The sequence below is a fragment of the Anomaloglossus baeobatrachus genome, chromosome 6 (assembly GCF_048569485.1).
Source record: "Anomaloglossus baeobatrachus isolate aAnoBae1 chromosome 6, aAnoBae1.hap1, whole genome shotgun sequence".
Lineage (NCBI taxonomy): Eukaryota > Metazoa > Chordata > Amphibia > Anura > Aromobatidae > Anomaloglossus > Anomaloglossus baeobatrachus.
Window position 1 is genome coordinate 261,101,475 of NC_134358.1, and position 22,472 is coordinate 261,123,946.

Sequence of the window (22,472 nt, forward strand, 5' to 3'; positions counted from 1 at the left end):
CACTGTTGACCACCCTGACTTTCTGATCAAATACTGGACATGTCACGATTGCTTAAGTATAAAGAGGCTGCTCACACTGGTGTCCACCTGGTTTATCTGATTTAATACTGGAGATACCATTTGTGATTAGGTAGGAAGAGGGTGCTCATACTACAGTCCACCTTGTGTATCTGTTTGAATACTGGAGATACCAAGGGAGCTGAGTTAATTAGAAATCACTTACATGTGCCCAAATGCTATCACCCTGCAGATATAGGGTTAATTTACAGCTTAATAGTTTTCCTGCCCAACCATCTTACTGAAAGCATGGTTACCAGGATAAATTGAACTTTACTGTTACCAGGAACCACTGGTTTTCAGTCTTAGAGATGTGAACGGTGTGGCTACAGTCACCACTTACTATACTGTGAGTGGTGGCTGTAAACAAGCCCCGACACTTTGATCAGTTTGATTTGCACAGATTAACTGCAGACCAAGCAGTCTTTCACAGTGCTGGGCCCTGATTAGAGCTGCTGCTCGCAGTATAGTAAGCGGTGACAGAAGCTGCTCTGTATGCCTCAAAGCTGACAGCTCCCTGGAAGAATAAAATAAACATTCTCCCTGTAGTCGTGATTTCAATAAGGTGGCTGGCAGCTCTGGAAGGTTGCTAACTTGCAGATGAAAGAAGTTAATTTAAAAAAAAAATAAATATTTTTTTACCACCAAATCTTGCTATTATGCGCCTCTAATCATGTTTAGCAGAATTTACCTTTTATAATTATTTTCCTCTTTGCTAGCTGCAGCTTTGAAGTATATATAGATAACTTTCTCTCCTGAACTTCCTGTGCTTTGTTACTACAAAATCAATCATGCTTTGCAGTGGCCTCTAAATCCGCACCTATCACATCCACTCAAAACTCAACCCAAATCCCTTCCTCTCATCTCCACACTGCAGCTTCCTATTACCAGTGACCGTCCTAGCACCGACTGCTGATATCAGTATCGAGCACCAGCACCAAAACACTGAACTCAGCCATTGTGGTTGAGCTTTTCTGTTCCCTTAACGGACAAATTATATACGTAACAGTATACTGGGAAACGTCAATAAGGTGAACAGATAATACATTTATTTCTGTGGTTATGAGTGCAGTTCTTGGTGCTGTACTGTTTGTGGTTGTGACACTGCTGTTATAAATGTGTATATATGTACGTGTTACTGGAGCAGCAGTGGAGAGGCAGTGCTGGACCTGGAGAAACCTAGAACTGGAAAATATCTTTAATGCCCTACTCCAGCATTACTTTTCCTTTATTTCAGTGCTGAGTGGTGCTTTTAATCTAAGGTCCCTGACCATAGTAATGCACTCATACAGTATCTTCCCTCTTTTCTAATCACCAATCCAGTCCTGCGAGCGACACTTAGTGACCGCAACTTCTCACAAGCCGAAGGTCCGATGTAACAGGCATAAGTGTGCAATGCAAATGTATGAGAGCCAGAAAGAGGCTCTCATAGACTTGCATTGAAAAAGTACCTCTGGCACATGCCATTAAACACTGGAGAGATCCAGCAGGTCACTAACTGCTGAAGACTGATGGGATCTGTGCAAATAACAGCAAAAGACGACACATGGTAAGACTAAATGCAGGGAACTTCGACAAGAAGCACTACTTCAGCGGTACATTAAAAAAAAAAAAAAAAAAACACACTGGGTGGTGGTTTAAAAAATACTTACTTCCTACACTCAGACTGTTCAGCCACTCGGTGCGCTATGTTCCCCGATAGCCCGGTGACTAAAGGGGTTGTCCGGAATAGGAGCTGTTGTGAATACCCATCACTGGCCGCTAAATATTGAATTGAACTTTTCAACTCTGTTAACGTGTTTACATGCGTCGGCCTCCAGTTCAAGTAACAGCTGGTTGGTATGGGGGCCGGACCCCACCAGTCTCATATTGATATTGATGACCTATTGTGTTGGGAAGGTCATCAATATCCTGTGGACAAGTCACCCTTTTAAAAAGGTATTTTCAAGTTTGGAAGTTTTCCCCTATTAATGGGAAAAGGGCTAACTTACGGATTGCTGGGTGGGAGATCCTGTGAACAGGACCTCAGAAGATTCTGTGTGATTGATGCGATGAGCAATCATGTGCATTGCCCTTCACCTCCCCGTGAATTCTGATGGGAGCACCAGAGATCAGCTCTCAGCAATCTAGCTTGAGCCTATAAGCATAAATGGAGGGACAGTGCACAAAATCGACCACTGCTCCTTTCAGGCAGGCATTTCAGAGGCCCGGTTCTCTAGGTCAAATTCCCAGCCATTGGTACGTTATCTCGAACTGCGAGGGATCACCCACAGCGTAATCAATCAAGTTCACATGGCTGCAGGTAGTCTGGGTAACGTTACGTCAGCATTCTGCCCGGAACAAGGCTGGAGTTGACATGACGTCACAGGAAGGAGGAGGAATCTTAGCCCCAGCTGACCAGGAGAGGCGGCACTACTCAGTTGTGAAAGTGCCAAGATAAATAGCCTATTGAAAACGTCCGTGGAGCCTCTGTTAGGAGTCTCGACACAGAAACTAGCCAGATATCCCTCCGGGAAGGATCCAGCCAAGGAGTGGCTCTTTTTAGGAGACCACCATAACCACCATATTAAGTGGCCCTTTTAGTCAATATCCAACTCTTTGACAAGTTTAAAGATATGACAAGGGAAATACCAAGGCCAGGTATCCATCCACAGACAGCTGTTTCGGGGTATTGCCCCTCATCAGTGTGGAGTAGGATTCTGGCCAGGTGGGAGCAATGAAAAAGGAGCCAGCACGATCTGAAATTGGCATGCATCATATAAAAAGTGCAAATTCACAGATTTATTCCAACTGTACTATAATAAAAAATGAGATTTTTAGCAAATAATTGATCAATTCTTTGAGCCACCCCTGCCAACGTCACGGCAAATCTCAATAAGGGGGTCCTAACCTATATTATATATTTCATGTGCCATGCGGCCTCCTAGAAAAAGTTAAAAGCAGAACCATAATGGAGCACACATACCTGCAACCTGTAGGAGGCCGCATGGCACATGAAATACAGAATATAGTGTAGGACCCCCCTATTGAGATTTGCCGTGACGTTGGCAGGGGTGGCTCAAAGAATTGATCAATTATTTGCTAAAAATCTCATTTATATTACAGTACAGTTGGAATAAATCTGTGAATTTGCACTTTTTATATGATGCATGCCATTTTCAGATCGTGCTGGCTCCCCTCTCTCTCAGGTGGGAGCAATGCCTAGTAGACAAACAAGACAAAACATAAACATAAATAGCCTGGGAGCTCAGCGAAGGCTGTGGTAGACAGCTAGAAAATAACACTCACAACCAGCACAATCCAAAGGCCACTGCCATGTAACGCATACAAGCATCATTTCTGGCACATTGTATATTTCGCCAATTTGTAAAGTTCTACACTAACATAAAATATGAAATAAAACAAATGTTACCATTAATAAAATAGATTATGTTTTCTGCTAATTGACCAGAGCAACTTTTGAGAAAGACCATGCAAGGTTATGATCATGAGAGGTTTTTGTTGTTGTTGCAGTTAACGGAAACGTATCAGTAGAATAATACAGAACATTGTATCTACCTGGAAGATATGTGTAGGTAAATACATGTGGCAGTTTGTTATTGCAGCTGTAGGGAGAAAATGAAATGATACGAGGCAGCACTGGGATAAACATCAGCGCTCACTACATTGTATTACTACGGGATTACCGGTGACAACCTTGTAGACTGTGGGCCCTCACGGGCAGGAACCTCTCTCCTCCTGTACAAGTCTGTGTCTTGTATTGTTTATGATTATTGTACTTGTCCCTATTATGTATACCCCTTTCACATGTAAAGCGCCATGGAATTGATGGCGCTATAATAATAAATAATAATAACCTGCTTGCACACACGCTGCGGTGCGGTATGTAGATCCAGGAGCAATGGGAGCGATTACTGTTCCCAGCACCAGGCGGCACCCCAATGGGTGGAACTGAGCGACTGTAGGAAGACTATAACTTCATGTCCCCCTTACAGCTGCAGTTCCACAACGTTAAAAAAGGTATTTACCTGCAAGATTACCACTATAGCTGCAGTAAAATACTATTTTTATGCCGACAGGTTGCCAAGAATGTATCTGTTGAAATGGTTTTGTGAATATATGTGCAAAAAAACCCAAACATTTATGCTTTCCACAGAAAAGAGCATAATATACTAAACTGCTACTGTCTGTGAGTTACTTATATAAAGCCTCAAACCTCAGTAAGATGCAAATCTCAAATGAAATCTGGAAGGAATAAGTAAAAAGAGGAACCTACAGGGAGGGAAGCAATGTGGAACAGAAGGGAACTTCCCTTTTCAGGACAACACTCTAATTTTCATATGTTTTCTACAGTAATGCACAAATCACATAAAAGGCAATTTAAAGTTAATATTGCATGGAAACTCAGACTGTAAATGTAATAATTCAGACGTCTAAACTAACCGATCTAGACACTCCGTAAGAAACTTAACCGTGCTGTAAACTAGTCCGGAAATCTGGTAATAAAATAATAATAAAACAAAAAAAAACAAAAAACAAACAATAATACAGTGCATAAATCATAACTTATGCATTTTATCTGCCATCATATTACTGCTTATAGAAATAGTAGCAGCAACTCAATTGTTGGCAACACGTACCCAAAAGAGGCCATACATCTTCAATAACTGTTGGCCAAATGTTAGATGTCAACCCTTATTCCTTTAGACCAGGGGTCCCCCAATCTATGGCTCAGGAGTCATATGTGGCTCACAGGCCCGTTATGTGTGGCTCGTGGCTGTTTTCCAGCTTGGTGACTTTGAGTAGCCCCACAAAGAAGAGCAGATCTCATTGGGGGTAAGATAGGAACCCATGGATCTTGGCATACTACCACTGTGTTATTTCTGTGGAAAAGCTTTGGCAGTCGTACTGGAAATGGGGGTTCTAAATGTCACTACTGTGAGGGGGTGGAAGTTGTTTGTGGCTTGTGACCCTGGATGTGGTTCGCAACCTTCTTTCTGAGTGGAATGTGGCTCTCATGGTCTGAAAGGTTGTGGCCTCTGATTTAGACAAACCCAGGCCTATTCCCTATAGATGCCAGCATTTGTTTTCAATAAATAGCCAATGCTAAACATCTCCTGTAGTGGTTCTCTTAAAGGGGGAAGTCTCAAAATGAATTTTCAGAAGTGAGCGTTCTCTGCTTACTGCTTTGCAGGGGGTGATGTTCTCTCTCCGGCTGCTAGCGGAGGCAGCAGGGAGGAGCACAAGGGTGTTGAAACAAACTATAAGCTGTCAGCTTCACAGTGTAGCGAGCAGGCCATAAAGCAAAACCTGCTCGCGTGTTCATGTCTAGATATCCGACAATGCCGAGACTGCAAGGTAACCTACGCAAAGAGTTGTATACTATAAAATAAAAAATCCTTCCGTTCAAAAACGGAAAGGATTTTTAATAAGGGGTACTGCAAAGTTGTAATTTTACTCATCTAACAACTTGCGATAACTCCTTTAAGACCAAAAGGATCAGACATGTTGAAATGTTACATGCTCGATCGTTCGCTCTCTCAACATCTGCAGTCAGAGGAGTGATATATTTAATACGGATGGCATTTTAAGTCCTACAATATCATTTTTGAGAGTAGTTCTGAGGTCCCTTTACTGGCAGATATTCAATTTATTCACTACGTAAATGTTAACTTCTGGAGCCCTCAGAGTAGCATCCTGACTAGATGGAATCTCCAATCTGCAAACAATGGCAGAGAGATTCTGATTGTTTCCACTAAAAATAGACTGTTGTATCATGTACCAAAGAAAACAAGAAAAGAATTCCCTGTGTAACTGTATAAAGGAAATGATACCGAAACGTATTTTAACCTAGAAACGTTAAAGTTTCATTTTACCTGTAACAAATGCTTCACTACCAAGTAATAATTAAAAAGTATCATTAAATCAGAAACTTTTTCTTGGCACAAATGGAAAGCCACCTAACCAACAACATCCACAAATATTATCACACTAATACGCAACAACCCAAATCATACACCGCCTGTTATCTAATGGTCAGTAAATCACTCTATTAATGATCTATAATAAGCCACCGCCAACCCAGTACATTCCTTAGGCCGGTGTCACACGGTACGCATGAGCGATCGTACCCGCCCCCATCGTTTGTGTGTCATGGGCAATTAGTTGCCCATGGCACACAGTCGTTAACCCCCTGTCACACGCACTTACCTCCTGAACGACGACGCTGTGGGCGGCGAACATCCTCTTCCTGAAGGGTGAGGGACGTTCGGCGTAACAGCGACGTCACACAGCGGCCGACCAATAGAAGCGGAGGGGCGGAGATGAGTGGGGCGTAACATCCCGCCCACCTCCTTCCTTCCTTATTGCCGGCGGGACGCAGGTAAGCTGTGTTCGTCGTTCCTGGGGTGTCACACGGAGCGATGTGTGCTGCCTCGGGAACGATGAACAACCGGAGCACAGAAGGAGGACCGACATTTTGAAAATGAACGACGTGTCAATGAGCAACGATAAGGTGAGTATTTTTGCTCGTTCACAGTCGTTCGTAGCTGTCACACACTACGATATGTCTAACTATGCCGAATGTGCGTCACAGAATCTGTGACCCAGACGACATATCGCCCGATATCAGGGCCGTATTTGCCACTAGGCACCCGTGGTCCCGTGCCTAGGGCGGCACGTTGCGGGGGCGGCACTTTCTGGCAGAAAAAAAAAAAAATTTATAAATTTTTTTTTTTTTTTTACATCGCCGCCCCCGTCCCTCCCTCCGTTACACTCGGCTGTGTTCCGGGGGGGGGGGGGAGGCGCACTTCTGCTGTCTATTTCAATACATTGCGGGCGCCAGGCATAGTGAGCTGACTAACCCCGGAAGTTCCATGGCCTGCACTTCCGGGGTCAGAGGCGCGCGGGCGCGACATTCAGCTGACTGCCCCATGCTGCAGCGTCCAATGCTGCAGATGACACACGCCGTGGAGGAGGACGCGTCTGAAGCTGGAGCCAGCCAGAAGAGGAGCCAGCCAGAGCAGGGCGGCGGGCACCGGAGCAGGTAAGGCAGAGGCAGAGCCTAGAATGTATGGGCTCCTTACAGGTTAGTTGATGATCGTTGCAAATTGCGATGCCTCTTTTTGTGCACTGTAATCATGCAAGGGGAGGCTGGGAAGAGAGGGAGGCTGGGAAGAGAGAGAGGCTGGGGTGAGGCTGGGAAGAGAGAGAGGCTGGGGTGAGGCTGGGAAGAGAGAGAGGCTGGGGGGAGGCTGGGAAGAGAGAGAGGCTGGGGGGAGGCTGGGAAGAGAGAGAGAGAGGCTGAGGCTGGGAAGAGAGAGAGGCTGGGAAGAGAGGCTGAGGGGAGGCTGGGAAGAGAGAGAGGCTGAGGCTGGGAAGAGAGAGAGACTGAGACTGGGGGGAGGCTGGGAAGAGAGAGAGGCTGAGACTGGGGGGAGGCTGGGAAGAGAGAGAGGCTGAGGCTGGGGGAGGCTGGGAAGAGAGGGAGGCTGGGAAGAGAGAGGCTGGGGGGAGGCTGGGAAGAGAGAGAGGCTGGGGTGAGGCTGGGAAGAGAGAGGCTGGGGGGAGGCTGGGAAGAGAGAGAGGCTGGGGGGAGGCTGGGAAGAGAGAGAGGCTGGGGGGGAGGCTGGGAAGAGAGAGGCTGGGAAGAGAGAGGCTGGGGGGAGGCTGGGAAGAGAGAGAGAGAGGCTGAGGCTGGGAAGAGAGAGAGGCTGGGAAGAGAGAGGCTGAGGGGAGGCTGGGAAGAGAGAGAGAGGCTGAGGCTGGGAAGAGAGAGAGACTGAGACTGGGGGGAGGCTGGGAAGAGAGAGAGGCTGAGGCTGGGGGAGGCTGGGAAGAGAGAGAGGCTGGGAAGAGAAAGAGGCTGAGGCTGGGGGGAGTCTGGGAAGAGAGAGGCTGAGGCTGGGGGGAGGCTGGGAAGAGAGAGAGGCTGAGGCTGGGAAGAGAGGCTGAGGCTGGGGGGAGAGAGGCTGAGGCTGGGGGGAGAGAGGCTGAGGCTGGGGGGGAGGCTGCGGGGAGAGAGAGGCTAAGGCTGGGGGGGAGGCTGGGAGGAGAGAGGCTGATTCTGGGGGAGTCTGGGAGGGGGAGGCTGATGCTGAGGGAGGCTGATGCTGAGGGAGGCTGGGAGGGGGAGGGTGAGGCTTGGAGGAGGGAAGCTGATGCTGAGGGAGACTTGGAGGAGGGAGGCTGATGCTGGGGGAGGCTGGGAGGAGGGAGGCTGATGCTGGGGGAGGCTGGGAGGAGGGAGGCTGATGCTGGGGGAGGCTGGGAGGAGGGAGGCTGAGGCTAGGGGAGGCTGGGAGGAGGGAGGCTGATGCTGGGGGAGGTTGGGAGGAGGGAGGCTGAGGCTAGGGGAGGCTGGGAGGAGGGAGGCTGAAGCTGGGGAAGGCTGGGAGGAGGGAGGCTGAGGCTGGGGGAGGCTGAGGCTGGGAGGCTGAGGCTGGGAGGAGGGAGGCTGGGAGGAAAGAGGCTGGGAGGGGGGAGGTGAGGCTTGGAGGCGGGAGGCTGATGCTGGGGGAGGCTGGGAGGAGGGAGGCTGATGCTGGGAGGAGGGAGGCTGATGCTGGGAGCAGGGAGGCTGATGCTGGGGGAGGCTGGGAGGAGAGAGGCTGATTCTGGGGGAGTCTGGGAGGGGGAGGCTGATGCTGAGGGAGGCTGGGAGGGGGAGGGTGAGGCTTGGAGGAGGGAAGCTGATGCTGAGGGAGACTTGGAGGAGGGAGGCTGATGCTGGGGGAGGTTGGGAGGAGGGAGGCTGAGGCTAGGGGAGGTTGGGAGGAGGGAGGCTGAGGCTAGGGGAGGCTGGGAGGAGGGAGGCTGATGCTGGGGGAGGTTGGGAGGAGGGAGGCTGAGGCTGGGGGAGGCTGGGAGGAGGGAGGCTGAAGCTGGGGGAGGCTGGGAGGAGGGAGGCTGATGCTGGGGGAGGTTGGGAGGAGGGAGGCTGAGGCTAGGGGAGGCTGGGAGGAGGGAGGCTGATGCTGGGGGAGGTTGGGAGGAGGGAGGCTGAGGCTAGGGGAGGCTGGGAGGAGGGAGGCTGAAGCTGGGGAAGGCTGGGAGGAGGGAGGCTGAGGCTGGGGGAGGCTGAGGCTGGGAGGCTGAGGCTGGGAGGAGGGAGGCTGGGAGGAGGGAGGCTGGGAGGGGGAAGGTGAGGCTTGGAGGCGGGAGGCTGATGCTGGGGGAGGCTGGGAGGAGGGAGGCTGATGCTGGGAGCAGGGAGGCTGATGCTGGGGGAGGCTGGGAGGAGAGAGGCTGATTCTGGGGGAGTCTGGGAGGGGGAGGCTGATGCTGAGGGAGGCTGATGCTGAGGGAGGCTGGGAGGGGGAGGGTGAGGCTTGGAGGAGGGAAGCTGATGCTGAGGGAGACTTGGAGGAGGGAGGGAGGAGGGAGGCTGATGCTGGTGGAGGTTGGGAGGAGGGAGGCTGAGGCTAGGGGAGGTTGGGAGGAGGGAGGCTGAGGCTAGGGGAGGCTGGGAGGAGGGAGGCTGATGCTGGGGGAGGTTGGGAGGAGGGAGGCTGAGGCTAGGGGAGGCTGGGAGGAGGGAGGCTGAAGCTGGGGAAGGCTGGGAGGAGGGAGGCTGAGGCTGGGGGAGGCTGAGGCTGGGGGAGGCTGGGAGGAGGGAGGCTGGGAGGAGGGAGGCTGGGAGGGGGAAGGTGAGGCTTGGAGGAGGGAGGCTGATGCTGGGAGGAGGGAGGCTGATGCTGGGAGGAGGGAGGCTGATGCTGGGAGGAGGGAGGCTGATGCTGGGAGGAGGGAGGCTAAGGCTGGGGGGAGGCTGGGAGAAGAGAGGCTGATTCTGGGGGAGTCTGGGAGGGGGAGGCTGATGCTGAGGGAGGCTGATGCTGAGGGAGGCTGGGAGGGGGAGGGTGAGGCTTGGAGGAGGGAAGCTGATGCTGAGGGAGACTTGGAGGAGGGAGGGAGGAGGGAGGCTGATGCTGGGGGAGGCTGGGAGGAGGGAGGCTGATGCTGGGGGAGGCTGGGAGGAAGGAGGCTGATGCTGGGGGAGGTTGGGAGGAGGGAGGCTGAGGCTAGGGGAGGCTGGGAGGAGGGAGGCTGATGCTGGGGGGAGGTTGGGAGGAGGGAGGCTGAGGCTAGGGGAGGCTGGGAGGAGGGAGGCTGAAGCTGGGGAAGGCTGGGAGGAGGGAGGCTGAGGCTGGGGGAGGCTGGGAGGCTGAGGCTGGGGGAGGCTGGGAGGAGGGAGGCTGGGAGGAGGGAGGCTGGGAGGAGGGAGGCTGGGAGGAGGGAGGCTGGGAGGAGGGAGGCTGGGAGGGGGAAGGTGAGGCTTGGAGGAGGGAGGCTGATGCTGGGAGGAGGGAGGCTGATGCTGGGAGGAGGGAGGCTGATGCTGGGGGAGGCTGGGAGGAGAGAGGCTGATTCTGGGGGAGTCTGGGAGGGGGAGGCTGATGCTGAGGGAGGCCGATGCTGAGGGAGACTTGGAGGAGGGAGGCTGAGGCTGGGGGAGGCTGGGAGGAGGGAGGCTGAGGCTGGGGGAGGCTGGGAGGAGGGAGGCTGAGGCTGGGGGAGGCTGGGAGGAGGGAGGCTGAGGCTGGGGGAGGCTGGGAGGAGAGAGGCTGATGCTGGGGGAGGCTGGGAGGGGGAAGGTGAGGCTTGGAGGAGGGAGGCTGATGCTGGGGGAGGCTGGGAGGAGGAAGGCTGATGCTGGGGGAGGCTGGGAGGAGGGAGGCTGATGCTGGGGGAGGCTGGGAGGAAGGAGGCTGATGCTGGGGGAGGTTGGGAGAAGGGAGGCTGAGGCTAGGGGAGGCTGGGAGGAGGGAGGCTGATGCTGGGGGAGGTTGGGAGGAGGGAGGCTGAGGCTAGGGGAGGCTGGGAGGAGGGAGGCTGAAGCTGGGGAAGGCTGGGAGGAGGGAGGCTGAGGCTGGGGGAGGCTGGGAGGCTGAGGCTGGGGGAGGCTGGGAGGCTGAGGCTGGGGGAGGCTGGGAGGAGGGAGGCTGGGAGGAGGGAGGCTGGGAGGAGGGAGGCTGGGAGGAGAGAGGCTGATGCTGGGAGGGGGAAGGTGAGGCTTGGAGGAGGGAGGCTGATGCTGGGGGAGGCTGGGAGGAGGAAGGCTGATGCTGGGGGAGGCTGGGAGGAGGAAGGCTGATGCTGGGGGAGGCTGGGAGGAGGAAGGCTGATGCTGGGGGAGGCTGGGAGGAGGAAGGCTGATGCTGGGGGAGGCTGGGAGGAGGAAGGCTGATGCTGGGGGAGGCTGGGAGGAGGAAGGCTGATGCTGGGAGGAGGAAGGCTGATGGCTGATGCTGGGGGAGCTGGGAGGAGGGAGGCTGATGCTGGGGGAGGCTGGGAGGAGGGAGGCTGATGCTGGGGGAGGCTGGGAGGAGGGAGGCTGATGCTGGGGGAGGCTGGGAGGAGGGAGGCTGATGCTTGCGGAGGTTGGGAGGAGGGAGGCTGAGGCTAGGGGAGGCTGGGAGGAGGGAGGCTGATGCTGGGGGAGGTTGGGAGGAGGGAGGCTGAGGCTAGGGGAGGCTGGGAGGAGGGAGGCTGAAGCTGGGGAAGGCTGGGAGGAGGGAGGCTGATGCTGAGGGAGGCTGATGCTGAGGGAGGCTGGGAGGGGGAGGGTGAGGCTTGGAGGAGGGAAGCTGATGCTGAGGGAGACTTGGAGGAGGGAGGCTGATGCTGGGGGAGGCTGGGAGGAGGGAGGCTGATGCTGGGGGAGGCTGGGAGGAGGGAGGCTGATGCTGGGGGAGGTTGGGAGGAGGGAGGCTGAGGCTAGGGGAGGCTGGGAGGAGGGAGGCTGATGCTGGGGGAGGTTGGGAGGAGGGAGGCTGAGGCTAGGGGAGGCTGGGAGGAGGGAGGCTGAAGCTGGGGAAGGCTGAGGCTGGGAGGCTGAGGCTGGGAGGAGGGAGGCTGGGAGGAAAGAGGCTGGGAGGGGGAAGGTGAGGCTTGGAGGCGGGAGGCTGATGCTGAGGGAGACTTGGAGGAGGGAGGCTGATGCTGGGGGAGGCTGGGAGGAGGGAGGCTGATGCTGGGGGAGGCTGGGAGGAGGGAGGCTGATGCTGGGGGAGGTTGGGAGGAGGGAGGCTGAGGCTAGGGGAGGCTGGGAGGAGGGAGGCTGATGCTGGGGGAGGTTGGGAGGAGGGAGGCTGAGGCTAGGGGAGGCTGGGAGGAGGGAGGCTGAAGCTGGGGGAGGCTGGGAGGAGGGAGGCTGATGCTGGGGGAGGTTGGGAGGAGGGAGGCTGAGGCTAGGGGAGGCTGGGAGGAGGGAGGCTGATGCTGGGGAGGTTGGGAGGAGGGAGGCTGAGGCTAGGGGAGGCTGGGAGGAGGGAGGCTGAAGCTGGGGAAGGCTGGGAGGAGGGAGGCTGAGGCTGGGGGAGGCTGAGGCTGGGGGAGGCTGGGAGGAGGGAGGCTGGGAGGAGGGAGGCTGGGAGGGGGAAGGTGAGGCTTGGAGGAGGGAGGCTGATGCTGGGAGGAGGGAGGCTGATGCTGGGAGGAGGGATGCTGATGCTGGGAGGAGGGAGGCTGATGCTGGGAGCAGGGAGGCTAAGGCTGGGGGGGAGGCTGGGAGAAGAGAGGCTGATTCTGGGGGAGTCTGGGAGGGGGAGGCTGATGCTGAGGGAGGCTGATGCTGAGGGAGGCTGGGAGGGGGAGGGTGAGGCTTGGAGGAGGGAAGCTGATGCTGAGGGAGACTTGGAGGAGGGAGGGAGGCTGATGCTGGGGGAGGCTGGGAGGAGGGAGGCTGATGCTGGGGGAGGCTGGGAGGAAGGAGGCTGATGCTGGGGGAGGTTGGGAGGAGGGAGGCTGAGGCTAGGGGAGGCTGGGAGGAGGGAGGCTGATGCTGGGGGAGGTTGGGAGGAGGGAGGCTGAGGCTAGGGGAGGCTGGGAGGAGGGAGGCTGAAGCTGGGGAAGGCTGGGAGGAGGGAGGCTGAGGCTGGGGGAGGCTGGGAGGCTGAGGCTGGGGGAGGCTGGGAGGAGGGAGGCTGGGAGGAGGGAGGCTGGGAGGAGGGAGGCTGGGAGGAGGGAGGCTGGGAGGAGGGAGGCTGGGAGGGGGAAGGTGAGGCTTGGAGGAGGGAGGCTGATGCTGGGAGGAGGGAGGCTGATGCTGGGAGGAGGGAGGCTGATGCTGGGAGGAGGGAGGCTGATGCTGGGGGAGGCTGGGAGGAGAGAGGCTGATTCTGGGGGAGTCTGGGAGGGGGAGGCTGATGCTGAGGGAGGCTGATGCTGAGGGAGGCTGGGAGGGGGAGGGTGAGGCTTGGAGGAGGGAAGCTGATGCTGAGGGAGACTTGGAGGAGGGAGGTTGAGGCTGGGGGAGGCTGGGAGGAGGGAGGCTGAGGCTGGGGGAGGCTGGGAGGAGAGAGGCTGATGCTGGGGGAGGCTGGGAGGGGGAAGGTGAGGCTTGGAGGAGGGAGGCTGATGCTGGGGGAGGCTGGGAGGAGGAAGGCTGATGCTGGGGGAGGCTGGGAGGAGGGAGGCTGATGCTGGGGGAGGCTGGGAGGAGGGAGGCTGATGCTGGGGGAGGCTGGGAGGAAGGAGGCTGATGCTGGGGGAGGCTGGGAGGAGGGAGGCTGAGGCTAGGGGAGGCTGGGAGGAGGGAGGCTGATGCTGGGGGAGGTTGGGAGGAGGGAGGCTGAGGCTAGGGGAGGCTGAAGCTGGGGAAGGCTGGGAGGAGGGAGGCTGAGGCTGGGGGAGGCTGGGAGGCTGAGGCTGGGGGAGGCTGGGAGGCTGGGAGGAGGGAGGCTGGGAGGAGGGAGGCTGGGAGGAGGGAGGCTGGGAGGGGGAAGGTGAGGCTTGGAGGAGGGAGGCTGATGCTGGGAGGAGGGAGGCTGATGCTGGGAGGAGGGAGGCTGATGCTGGGAGGAGGGAGGCTGATGCTGGGGGAGGCTGGGAGGAGAGAGGCTGATTCTGGGGGAGTCTGGGAGGGGGAGGCTGATGCTGAGGGAGGCTGATGCTGAGGGAGGCTGGGAGGGGGAGGGTGAGGCTTGGAGGAGGGAAGCTGATGCTGAGGGAGACTTGGAGGAGGGAGGCTGAGGCTGGGGGAGGCTGGGAGGAGGGAGGCTGAGGCTGGGGGAGGCTGGGAGGAGAGAGGCTGATGCTGGGGGAGGCTGGGAGGGGGAAGGTGAGGCTTGGAGGAGGGAGGCTGATGCTGGGGGAGGCTGGGAGGAGGAAGGCTGATGCTGGGGGAGGCTGGGAGGAGGGAGGCTGATGCTGGGGGAGGCTGGGAGGAGGGAGGCTGATGCTGGGGGAGGCTGGGAGGAGGGAGTCTGATGCTGGGGGAGGCTGGGATGAGGGAGGCTGATGCTTGGGGAGGTTGGGAGGAGGGAGGCTGAGGCTGGGGGAGGCTGGGAGGAGGGAGGCTGGGAGGAGAGAGGCTGATGCTGGGAGGGGGAAGGTGAGGCTTGGAGGAGGGAGGCTGATGCTGGGGGAGGCTGGGAGGAGGAAGGCTGATGCTGGGGGAGGCTGGGAGGAGGAAGGCTGATGCTGGGGGAGGCTGGGAGGAGGAAGGCTGATGCTGGGGGAGGCTGGGAGGAGGAAGGCTGATGCTGGGGGAGGCTGGGAGGAGGAAGGCTGATGCTGGGAGGAGGAAGGCTGATGGCTGATGCTGGGGGAGCTGGGAGGAGGGAGGCTGATGCTGGGGGAGGCTGGGAGGAGGGAGGCTGATGCTGGGGGAGGCTGGGAGGAGGGAGGCTGATGCTTGCGGAGGTTGGGAGGAGGGAGGCGGAGGCTGGGAGGAGGGAGGCTGATGCTTGCGGAGGTTGGGAGGAGGGAGGCGGAGGCTGGGAGGAGGGAGGCTGGGAGGAGGGAGGCTGAGGCTGGGGGAGGCTGGGAGGAGGGAGGCTGAGGCTGGGGGAGGCTGGGAGGAGAGAGGCTGAGGCTGGGAGGGGGAAGGTGAGGCTGGGAGGAGGGAGGCTGATGCTGGGAGCAGGGAGGCTGATGCTGGGGGAGGCTGGGAGGAGAGAGGCTGATGCTGGAGGAGGCTGATGCTGGAGGAGGCTGATGCTGGGGGAGGCTGGGAGGAGAGAGGCTGATGCTGGAGGAGGCTGATGCTGGGGGAGGCTGGGAGGAGAGAGGCTGATGCTGGAGGAGGCTGATGCTGGGGGAGGCTGGGAGGAGAGAGGCTGATGCTGGAGGAGGCTGATGCTGGGGGAGGCTGGGAGGAGAGAGGCTGATGCTGGAGGAGGCTGATGCTGGGGGAGGCTGGGAGGAGAGAGGCTGATGCTGGAGGAGGCTGATGCTGGGGGAGGCTGGGAGGAGAGAGGCTGATGCTGGAGGAGGCTGATGCTGGGGGAGGCTGGGAGGAGAGAGGCTGATGCTGGAGGAGGCTGATGCTGGGGGAGGCTGGGAGGAGAGAGGCTGATGCTGGAGGAGGCTCATGCTGGGGGAGGCTGGGAGGAGAGAGGCTGATGCTGGAGGAGGCTCATGCTGGGGGAGACTGGGAGGAGAGAGGCTGATGCTGGAGGAGGCTCATGCTGGGGGAGGCTGGGAGGAGAGAGGCTGATGCTGGGGGAAGCTGGGGGAGAGAGGCTGAAGCTGGGGGAGGCTGGGGGGAGAGAGGCTGATGCTGGGGGGAGGCTGGGGAGAGAGAGGCTGATGCTGGGGGAGAGGCTGCTGGTGAAGGCGGGAGAGAGCGGCTGCTGCTGGGGGAATGGGAGAGAGGGGCCAATGCTAGAGACAGAGGACAAGGGTTGAGGGATAGAGCAATGACAATATCGATGGGGGGGAGTGTAAGGGCTCAGAATAAGAGGGGGCCAGCATTGGGAGCTCATTATGGAGAAGGGGCAGCATGTCTGGGCTCAGTATGGAGTGGAACAATGTAGGGGAGTCAATATCAAGAGTGGGGTAGTGTGTGTGTGGGGGGTCTCAGCATAAGCGTTAGTGTGGTGGTCTTAGGATGAATGGGGCAGCATGGAGGTGACATTATGGAAAAGAGGAAGGCAGCATTAGGAGCTCATGGAGAGGGGCAGCATGCACGGGACACTGAGGAGGGGGCAGCATGCATGGGACATTGTGAGGAGGGGACAGCATGCATGGGACACTGTCAGGAGGGGGCAGCATGCATGGGACACTGTGAGGAGGGGGCAGCATGCATGGGACACTGTGAGGAGGGGGCAGCATGCATGGGACACTGTGAGGAGGGGGTAGCATGCATGGGACACTGTGAGGAGGGGGCAGCATGCATGGGACACTGTGAGGAGGGGGCAGCATGCATGGGACACTGTGAGGAGGGGGCAGCATGCATGGGACATTGTGAGGAGGGGGCAGCATGCATGGGACATTGTGAGGAGGGGGCAGCATGCATGGGACACTGTGAGGAGGGGGCAGCATGCATGGGACATTGTGAGGAGGGGGCAGCATGCATGGGACACTGTGAGGAGGGGGCAGCATGATGTGAGGACAATGTGCAGATCATATTTCATAATTGAGGAAGGTGTGGTGGGTATAATTTATAAGGGAGGGCAGTGTGTAGTTTATTAGGGGCAGTGTGACAGTCACACTATATAAGTGGGGACGGTGGGAATATTTTATACTCATGCTATGTTTTGATGTGCCCGTGGTGATTCCCATTGGGGGGGGGGGTAGTGCTCTTCGTTTCTCATTGATACTTTTTCAAGTGTTTTACAGAGTAGATCTGCCTTAAACAGATGTCGTGTGCGAAAACTCAGTTTTACGTTGTCAATAAGGGGCGCGACCACTTAAAGTGCCTAGGGCAGCACGAAGGCAAAATACAGCCCTGCCCGATATATCGTAGCGTGTGACGCCGCCCATACAATCTCTAAACACCTAGGTTGAGCGTACCAGCGTACAGAAAAATACTAAGGAGGGTTACTCCTGTGATCAGAGGATTGCGGAGATGCCAGGGAAGATCACTGTGCAGTAATATCTGATAGATTGCTGGTCCCACCACTGGGACTTATCTATCTTAATGCAAGGGAGTTTCTCAGAAAATATACTATTAAGTCCCAGCTAAAGATTAACTCGTGCAGCTCTGGGCACCGGCTGGCTCTTCTCAGTGCCACTCTGGTGGATTACCAGGTCCCTTCCTCGTGAGAGCCCTGTCAATCAAATAAAGTGGGTCTGGGAACAGCCAGTTGGGGGCCATACACCAGATTAGTCTCAGCAAATGCATTTAAAGAGAAAAATATACCTGTCTTCTATCATGCAGCCACACTCTGAATTAGGCCTAAGACACACGGCATGAAAATCGGACTGAGTGGAGTGCGATAAAACATCGCATTCCACTCGGACCAATATTAGCCTGTGTGTCAGCACCCATGAGCGATTATTTTCTCAGCCCCAATCGGACCGAGAAAACAATCGCAGCATGCTGTGACTGTAATGCAAGACTCTTACTCTCGCACCCATTCAAGTGTATGGGGCGAGAGAAAGATCGCACCGCACTCGCGGTACACCGGTGTACCGCGGTTGCAGGGCGAGAATGGCAATAGCCGGCTATGGAGGAGAGAGGGAGATAAATCCCTCCCTCTCCGCCTCCATGCCGCCTGCCCCTCTTCAGCACCAGCCCTCTCCCCGTAGCTGAGGTCGGATCGCATGATCGGACCTCAGTCGCTGTGACACTCTGCTCCCGCTGTGCTGTCAGTGTGAGCAGAGTGTCATGTGAGGATCACTTTAGTCCCAGTGTGCCCCCGGCCTTATGCTGCCCATGGTTTTGGCTGCATGAATCAAATGGCTGCTTCACTTTAAGAATAGGGCTCTGTGTTGCAGTGTAGGAAACGTTTTAGTAAACCTTGCAAATACTTGTATAAGTAAAGTCTAGTGGGTGGTCCTATTCAGTGACAGTCTTCCTTGTATGCCAGTACATACAGAGATAGCGGTCAACCCTTCAATAGGACCGCCCACTGGACTCCTACTTATAGAAGCAGAGATTGCATAAAATACAGGTCATCTTGAATCTTTTCCAACAAACTTGTATTCATTCTGCTCAACTTTTTTTTCCATAGATTGTACCAAACATACAAGGTAACAGGTTCCCTTTGAAGAGTTGAGCTTGCATGAATTGACCCTCAAGTGAACCACAAAATCGAAAATAATTGGTGATGTGTTGTAAGCCTTCATGTCATTGAATGACCTGTACATTCACACAGGCAATGAAGATTGTATTTTTTTTTTTTTAGTTTGCAATGACAATGAAAATTCAAAACAAACAACATAGACACCTACCCTTGAGGTTCCTGGACCGTCTTATTTTCCACCTTTTGCTCACATTCTTTAATCATGGAGCATAAAATTACCTGCCAAGAAAATAAACCACAAAGATCAGAGTATTCTGGACACATTTTGATGACCTGTGTGTAGAAGTAATTGTATTCTCATAAACATAAGACCATTATATGAGCAATATGGATATGTTGGAATCAAATGACTCAGGGTTGATGCTAGCTTATGATTGGTTAGAATACACACTCCATATTAAAACTATATAAAACACCACCCACTTGGACTTAAGTTAACTCATTAGGGGCCAACTGTTAAAATCTCTACAACAGAGAGGAGAAATAAAAAAACAAGAAAAACCTTTTAATTGCACTTTGCATCCACTATTAGATCGTGCGTACAGCGCAACGTGAGAAATTTAGTGAAAGTTCCTCTTTCTACAATTCTATTCCGTGCGACTTACACTCGCATTTTAATATTTTAATAGACCTTCAGAAAATCTTAATTACTCACCGGTAATGGGATTTTCAATAGCCCATGACAGCACCACATGAGAGATAGGTTCCGCCCACATCAGGACAGGAAACCCACTGATAAAAAGGCGGTACCTCTCCTCCACATCAGTAGGTTTTCAGAGCCAGAGAGGACCAACAAAACACAAGAAACAGATTAATCATACCACCACCCAAGGAAAAACACCCATAACTAACACTCCCCGAAGGGTGCCCACAACCAGTGAATAGGGGGGGAACTAAGGGTGCTGTCATGGGCTATTGAAAATCCCATTACCGGTGAGTAATTAAGATTTTTCCCTGCCGCCCATGACAGCACCACATGAGAGATTTAAATAGACCATCCACCTTAGGGAGGGACCACCGCCTGCAAGACCCGTCTCCCAAAGGAAAGGTCAGTTGTGGAGGACAAGTCCAGCCTATAGTGCCGAAAGAAAGTCCCAGGAGACGACCAAGTAGCCGCCCGACAGATCTGGTCAAGAGAGGCATCCGCCCTCTCCGCCCAAGACGTAGACACCGCTCTAGTGGAGTGCGCCCTTATGCCCGGAGGAGGAGTGGCGTCTTTAGCCGAGTACGCCAAACCGATGGCATCCCTGACCCATCTGGCCAAGGTAGCCTCAGAAGCCCCATGCCCCCTGGACTGCCCCTGAAAAGTGACAAACAGGACCTGAGACTTCCTCCATTCCCTAGTCCTATCTAGGTACGTGACTAAGGCCCTCCGGACATCCAACGTGTGTAACCTAGCCTCCTCCTCGTTCCGAGGGGGGTCACAGAGGGAAGGGAGCACAATCTCTTGGGACCTATGAAAAGGTGTAGAAACCTTGGGTAGGTAGAAGGGATCAGTCCGCAACAGTACCCTATCATCCAGAATCTGGGTATAAGGGTGAACCACAGACAAGGCTTGGAGATCCCCCACCCGCCTGGCCGAGGTGAGTGCGACGAGGAGAAAAACCTTAAGGGACAGCAGTTTGAGAGGGACTTCCCCTAAGGGCTCAAACGGAGGCCCTGTGAGGGCATCCAACACTAAATTAAGGTCCCATGGGGGAACCCTGGGAGCCTGAACAGGTACAGACCTGGACTTAGATTTAATGAACCGGCAAATCCATTCATTCTGCGCCAGACTACAATGAAACAGTGCCCCTAAGGCCGATACCTGCACCTTGAGCGTACTGGTGGAGAGCCCCAATTCCAACCCCCTCTGGAGGAATTCTAGAATAGCCGAGATAGGAGGGGGGCCCTCCGCCCGAGCCCCCGACTGAAGGAGAAAGCGCTTCCAGACCCTACCGTAAATGGCCGTGGTGACCGCTTTCCTACTGCGAAGAAGAGTATCGATTAAGCAAGAGGAAAACCCCCGTCGAGCTAGCAGCCGCCGCTCAAACGCCAAGCCGTCAAATGGAGAGCCGGGTCGGGGGCGTGACGGACTGGGCCCTGGGACAGGAGATGAGGGGCGTCCGGGAGAACCCAAGGATCCACCAGAGACAGTGTCCGCAGCCAGTAAAACCACGCCCGTTTCGGCCAGAAGGGGGCGATGAGAATAACCTCTGCTCTGTCGGTCCGGATTTTCCGGAGAACCGAAGGCAACAGGATCAGGGGAGGAAACGCGTACAGGAGGCCGTGAGACCAAGACATCTGGAAGGCATCGAGGGCAACAGGATCGTCTCGGGGGTTGAGAGAGCAGAAGCTGTTCACTTTCCGATTCGCCTTGGTAGCGAACAGGTCTAGAACAGGGACACCCCATAGAAGCGTGATCTTGCGAAAGACCTCCGGGTCCAAGGACCACTCCCCCTGACGGAGACAGTGCCGGCTGAGGAAGTCTGCCTCCTCGTTGTCCGTCCCCTTGATATGAAGAGCCGTCAAGGAGGCGAGATGTTGTTCGGCCAGCTGGAAGATGTGCAGAGTCAGTCAGAGTCAGAAGAGAAGGGGATCTGGTGCCGCCCTGATGGTTGACGTACGCCACCGTCACCCTGTTGTCCGAAAGGATCCGAACATGGCGACCTCTCAAGAAGGGGAGGAACCCCTCTAGTGCCTTGAGAACCGCCATGAGCTCCCTGTAGTTGGAGGACTGTCTGACCAACTGAGCGTCCCAGGGACCCTGGAGCACCCGTTGGCGTAGATGGGCACCCCACCCCCAATGGCTGGCATCTGTGACTATTGTGTCCGTGACCGGGGAAAGCCAAGGAACCCCCATCCGGAGGTGAGAGGGGTCCTGCCACCAACCCAGGGAGTGCAAGGTGTCCGCAGACAGGGTCAATTGTTTCTCCAAACAGCCTCCAAACAGTCTCTGAAACTGAAGGACCTCCATCTGGAGGATTCTGGAACGCAGTTGGGCCCACCACACTCCTGGGATGCAAGAGGTAAGAGTCCCGACCAGCGACATAGCCTGCCGTAAGGACATGCTTGGGCAACTCCTTACGGAAGAGAGAAAGGACAAGATCCTGGCGACCTTGTCCTCTGGCAGGTGGCACAACTGTCTGGTAGAGTCCAAGACGAGACCCAGGAAGACTTGACACTGGAGAGGCTGGAGTCTGGACTTCTGCTGATTCACCACCCACCCCAGGCTTTCCAGGATGGTGATGACCCTGGTCACGTGAGCCGCACATAGAGACTCCGACTGACCCACTATCAGGAGGTCGTCCAGATACGGAATGATCAATATGTCCTGTTCCCTGACATGTGCCATGACCTCCGCGAGGACTTTGGTGAAGATCCGTGGGGCCATGGAAAGCCCGAATGGCAGCGCTGCGAATTGGAAGTGTCTCAGCCTCCCGGAGACGTGTAGTGCGAACCTGAGAAACCGCCGGTGAGACGGAAAAATAGGGATGTGATAATAGGCGTCCTTTAAGTCGAGGACCGCCATAAAACACTCTGGATACAACAGCCTGACAGTTGACTTCATGGTCTCCATTTTGAAGGCTCGCTGCACCAGATGTAAATTCAAGTTCCTCAGGTTGAAGATGGTGCGGAAGGTGGAGTCCGGCTTCCGAACCAGAAAGAGAGTGGAGTAAAAGCCGTCCCCTTCTTGTTCTATGGGGACCTCCTGAACGACTTTCCTCGAGAGGAGAGTCAGCACTTCCACTTCCAAGGCCATCTGCCGCTCTGGGGACCGCAAGGATGTTATCATGAGAGACCCCCGAGGGGGTGAACGGAAGTCCAATTTTAACCCTTCCTCCACAATCTGAAGGAGCCACCTGTTGGAGGAGATTGCCTGCCATGCATGGAGGAAGAGGGACAGCCGACCCCCTACCTGATGATAGGCGTCATTGAGAGGGCTTGGGCTTATTATCGGAGTGCTTGCCAAAGAGAAAGCCCGAGGTAGTCTTTCTACGGTCCTTCCACTGATCTTGCGGTTTTTGAGACTTTTTTGCGAAAAACTGACGTCTCCGAAAGGGCCGGCTGCGAGAGGACGCCACCGGAAAAACTGGAAACCCCTGTTTCTTATCGGATGCCTTAGTGAGGAGGTCGTCCAGGCCAGAGCCAAAAAGATAGGCACCTTCACAAGGCATGCTGCATAGTCGCCCCTTGGATTGGACATCACCCTTCCAAGTTTTCAGCCAGAGGGCCCGACGCGCGGAATTGGAAAGCGCCGCCGACCTGGCAAATAGTCTTAAAGAATCAACCGAGGCATCAGCCATAAAGGCAGCAGCACCCTGTATTAAGGGCAAGGACGAGATAATATCTTTCCTAGGAGTGTCATTGCGCAACTGGTCTTCCAACTGCTGAAGCCACACCATTAAAGACCGGGCAACACAGGCGCTGGTCACGGCCGGGCGCAAGCCACCTGCCGTA

At 55.5% G+C, this 22,472-nt stretch overlaps 1 protein-coding gene across 4 annotated transcripts in view; it reads right to left on the bottom strand.

Moving 5' to 3' along the window:
- RELCH (RAB11 binding and LisH domain, coiled-coil and HEAT repeat containing) overlaps positions 1-22,472 on the bottom strand; it is a 205,089-nt gene that overhangs the window by 11,019 nt on the left and 171,598 nt on the right. For all 4 annotated transcript variants that reach the window (XM_075314841.1, XM_075314843.1, XM_075314840.1 and 1 more), the window contains one exon: positions 18,181-18,251. In XM_075314841.1, coding sequence (XP_075170956.1) covers positions 18,181-18,251 — 71 coding nt within the window. The remainder of the gene's footprint in view (positions 1-18,180; positions 18,252-22,472) is intronic.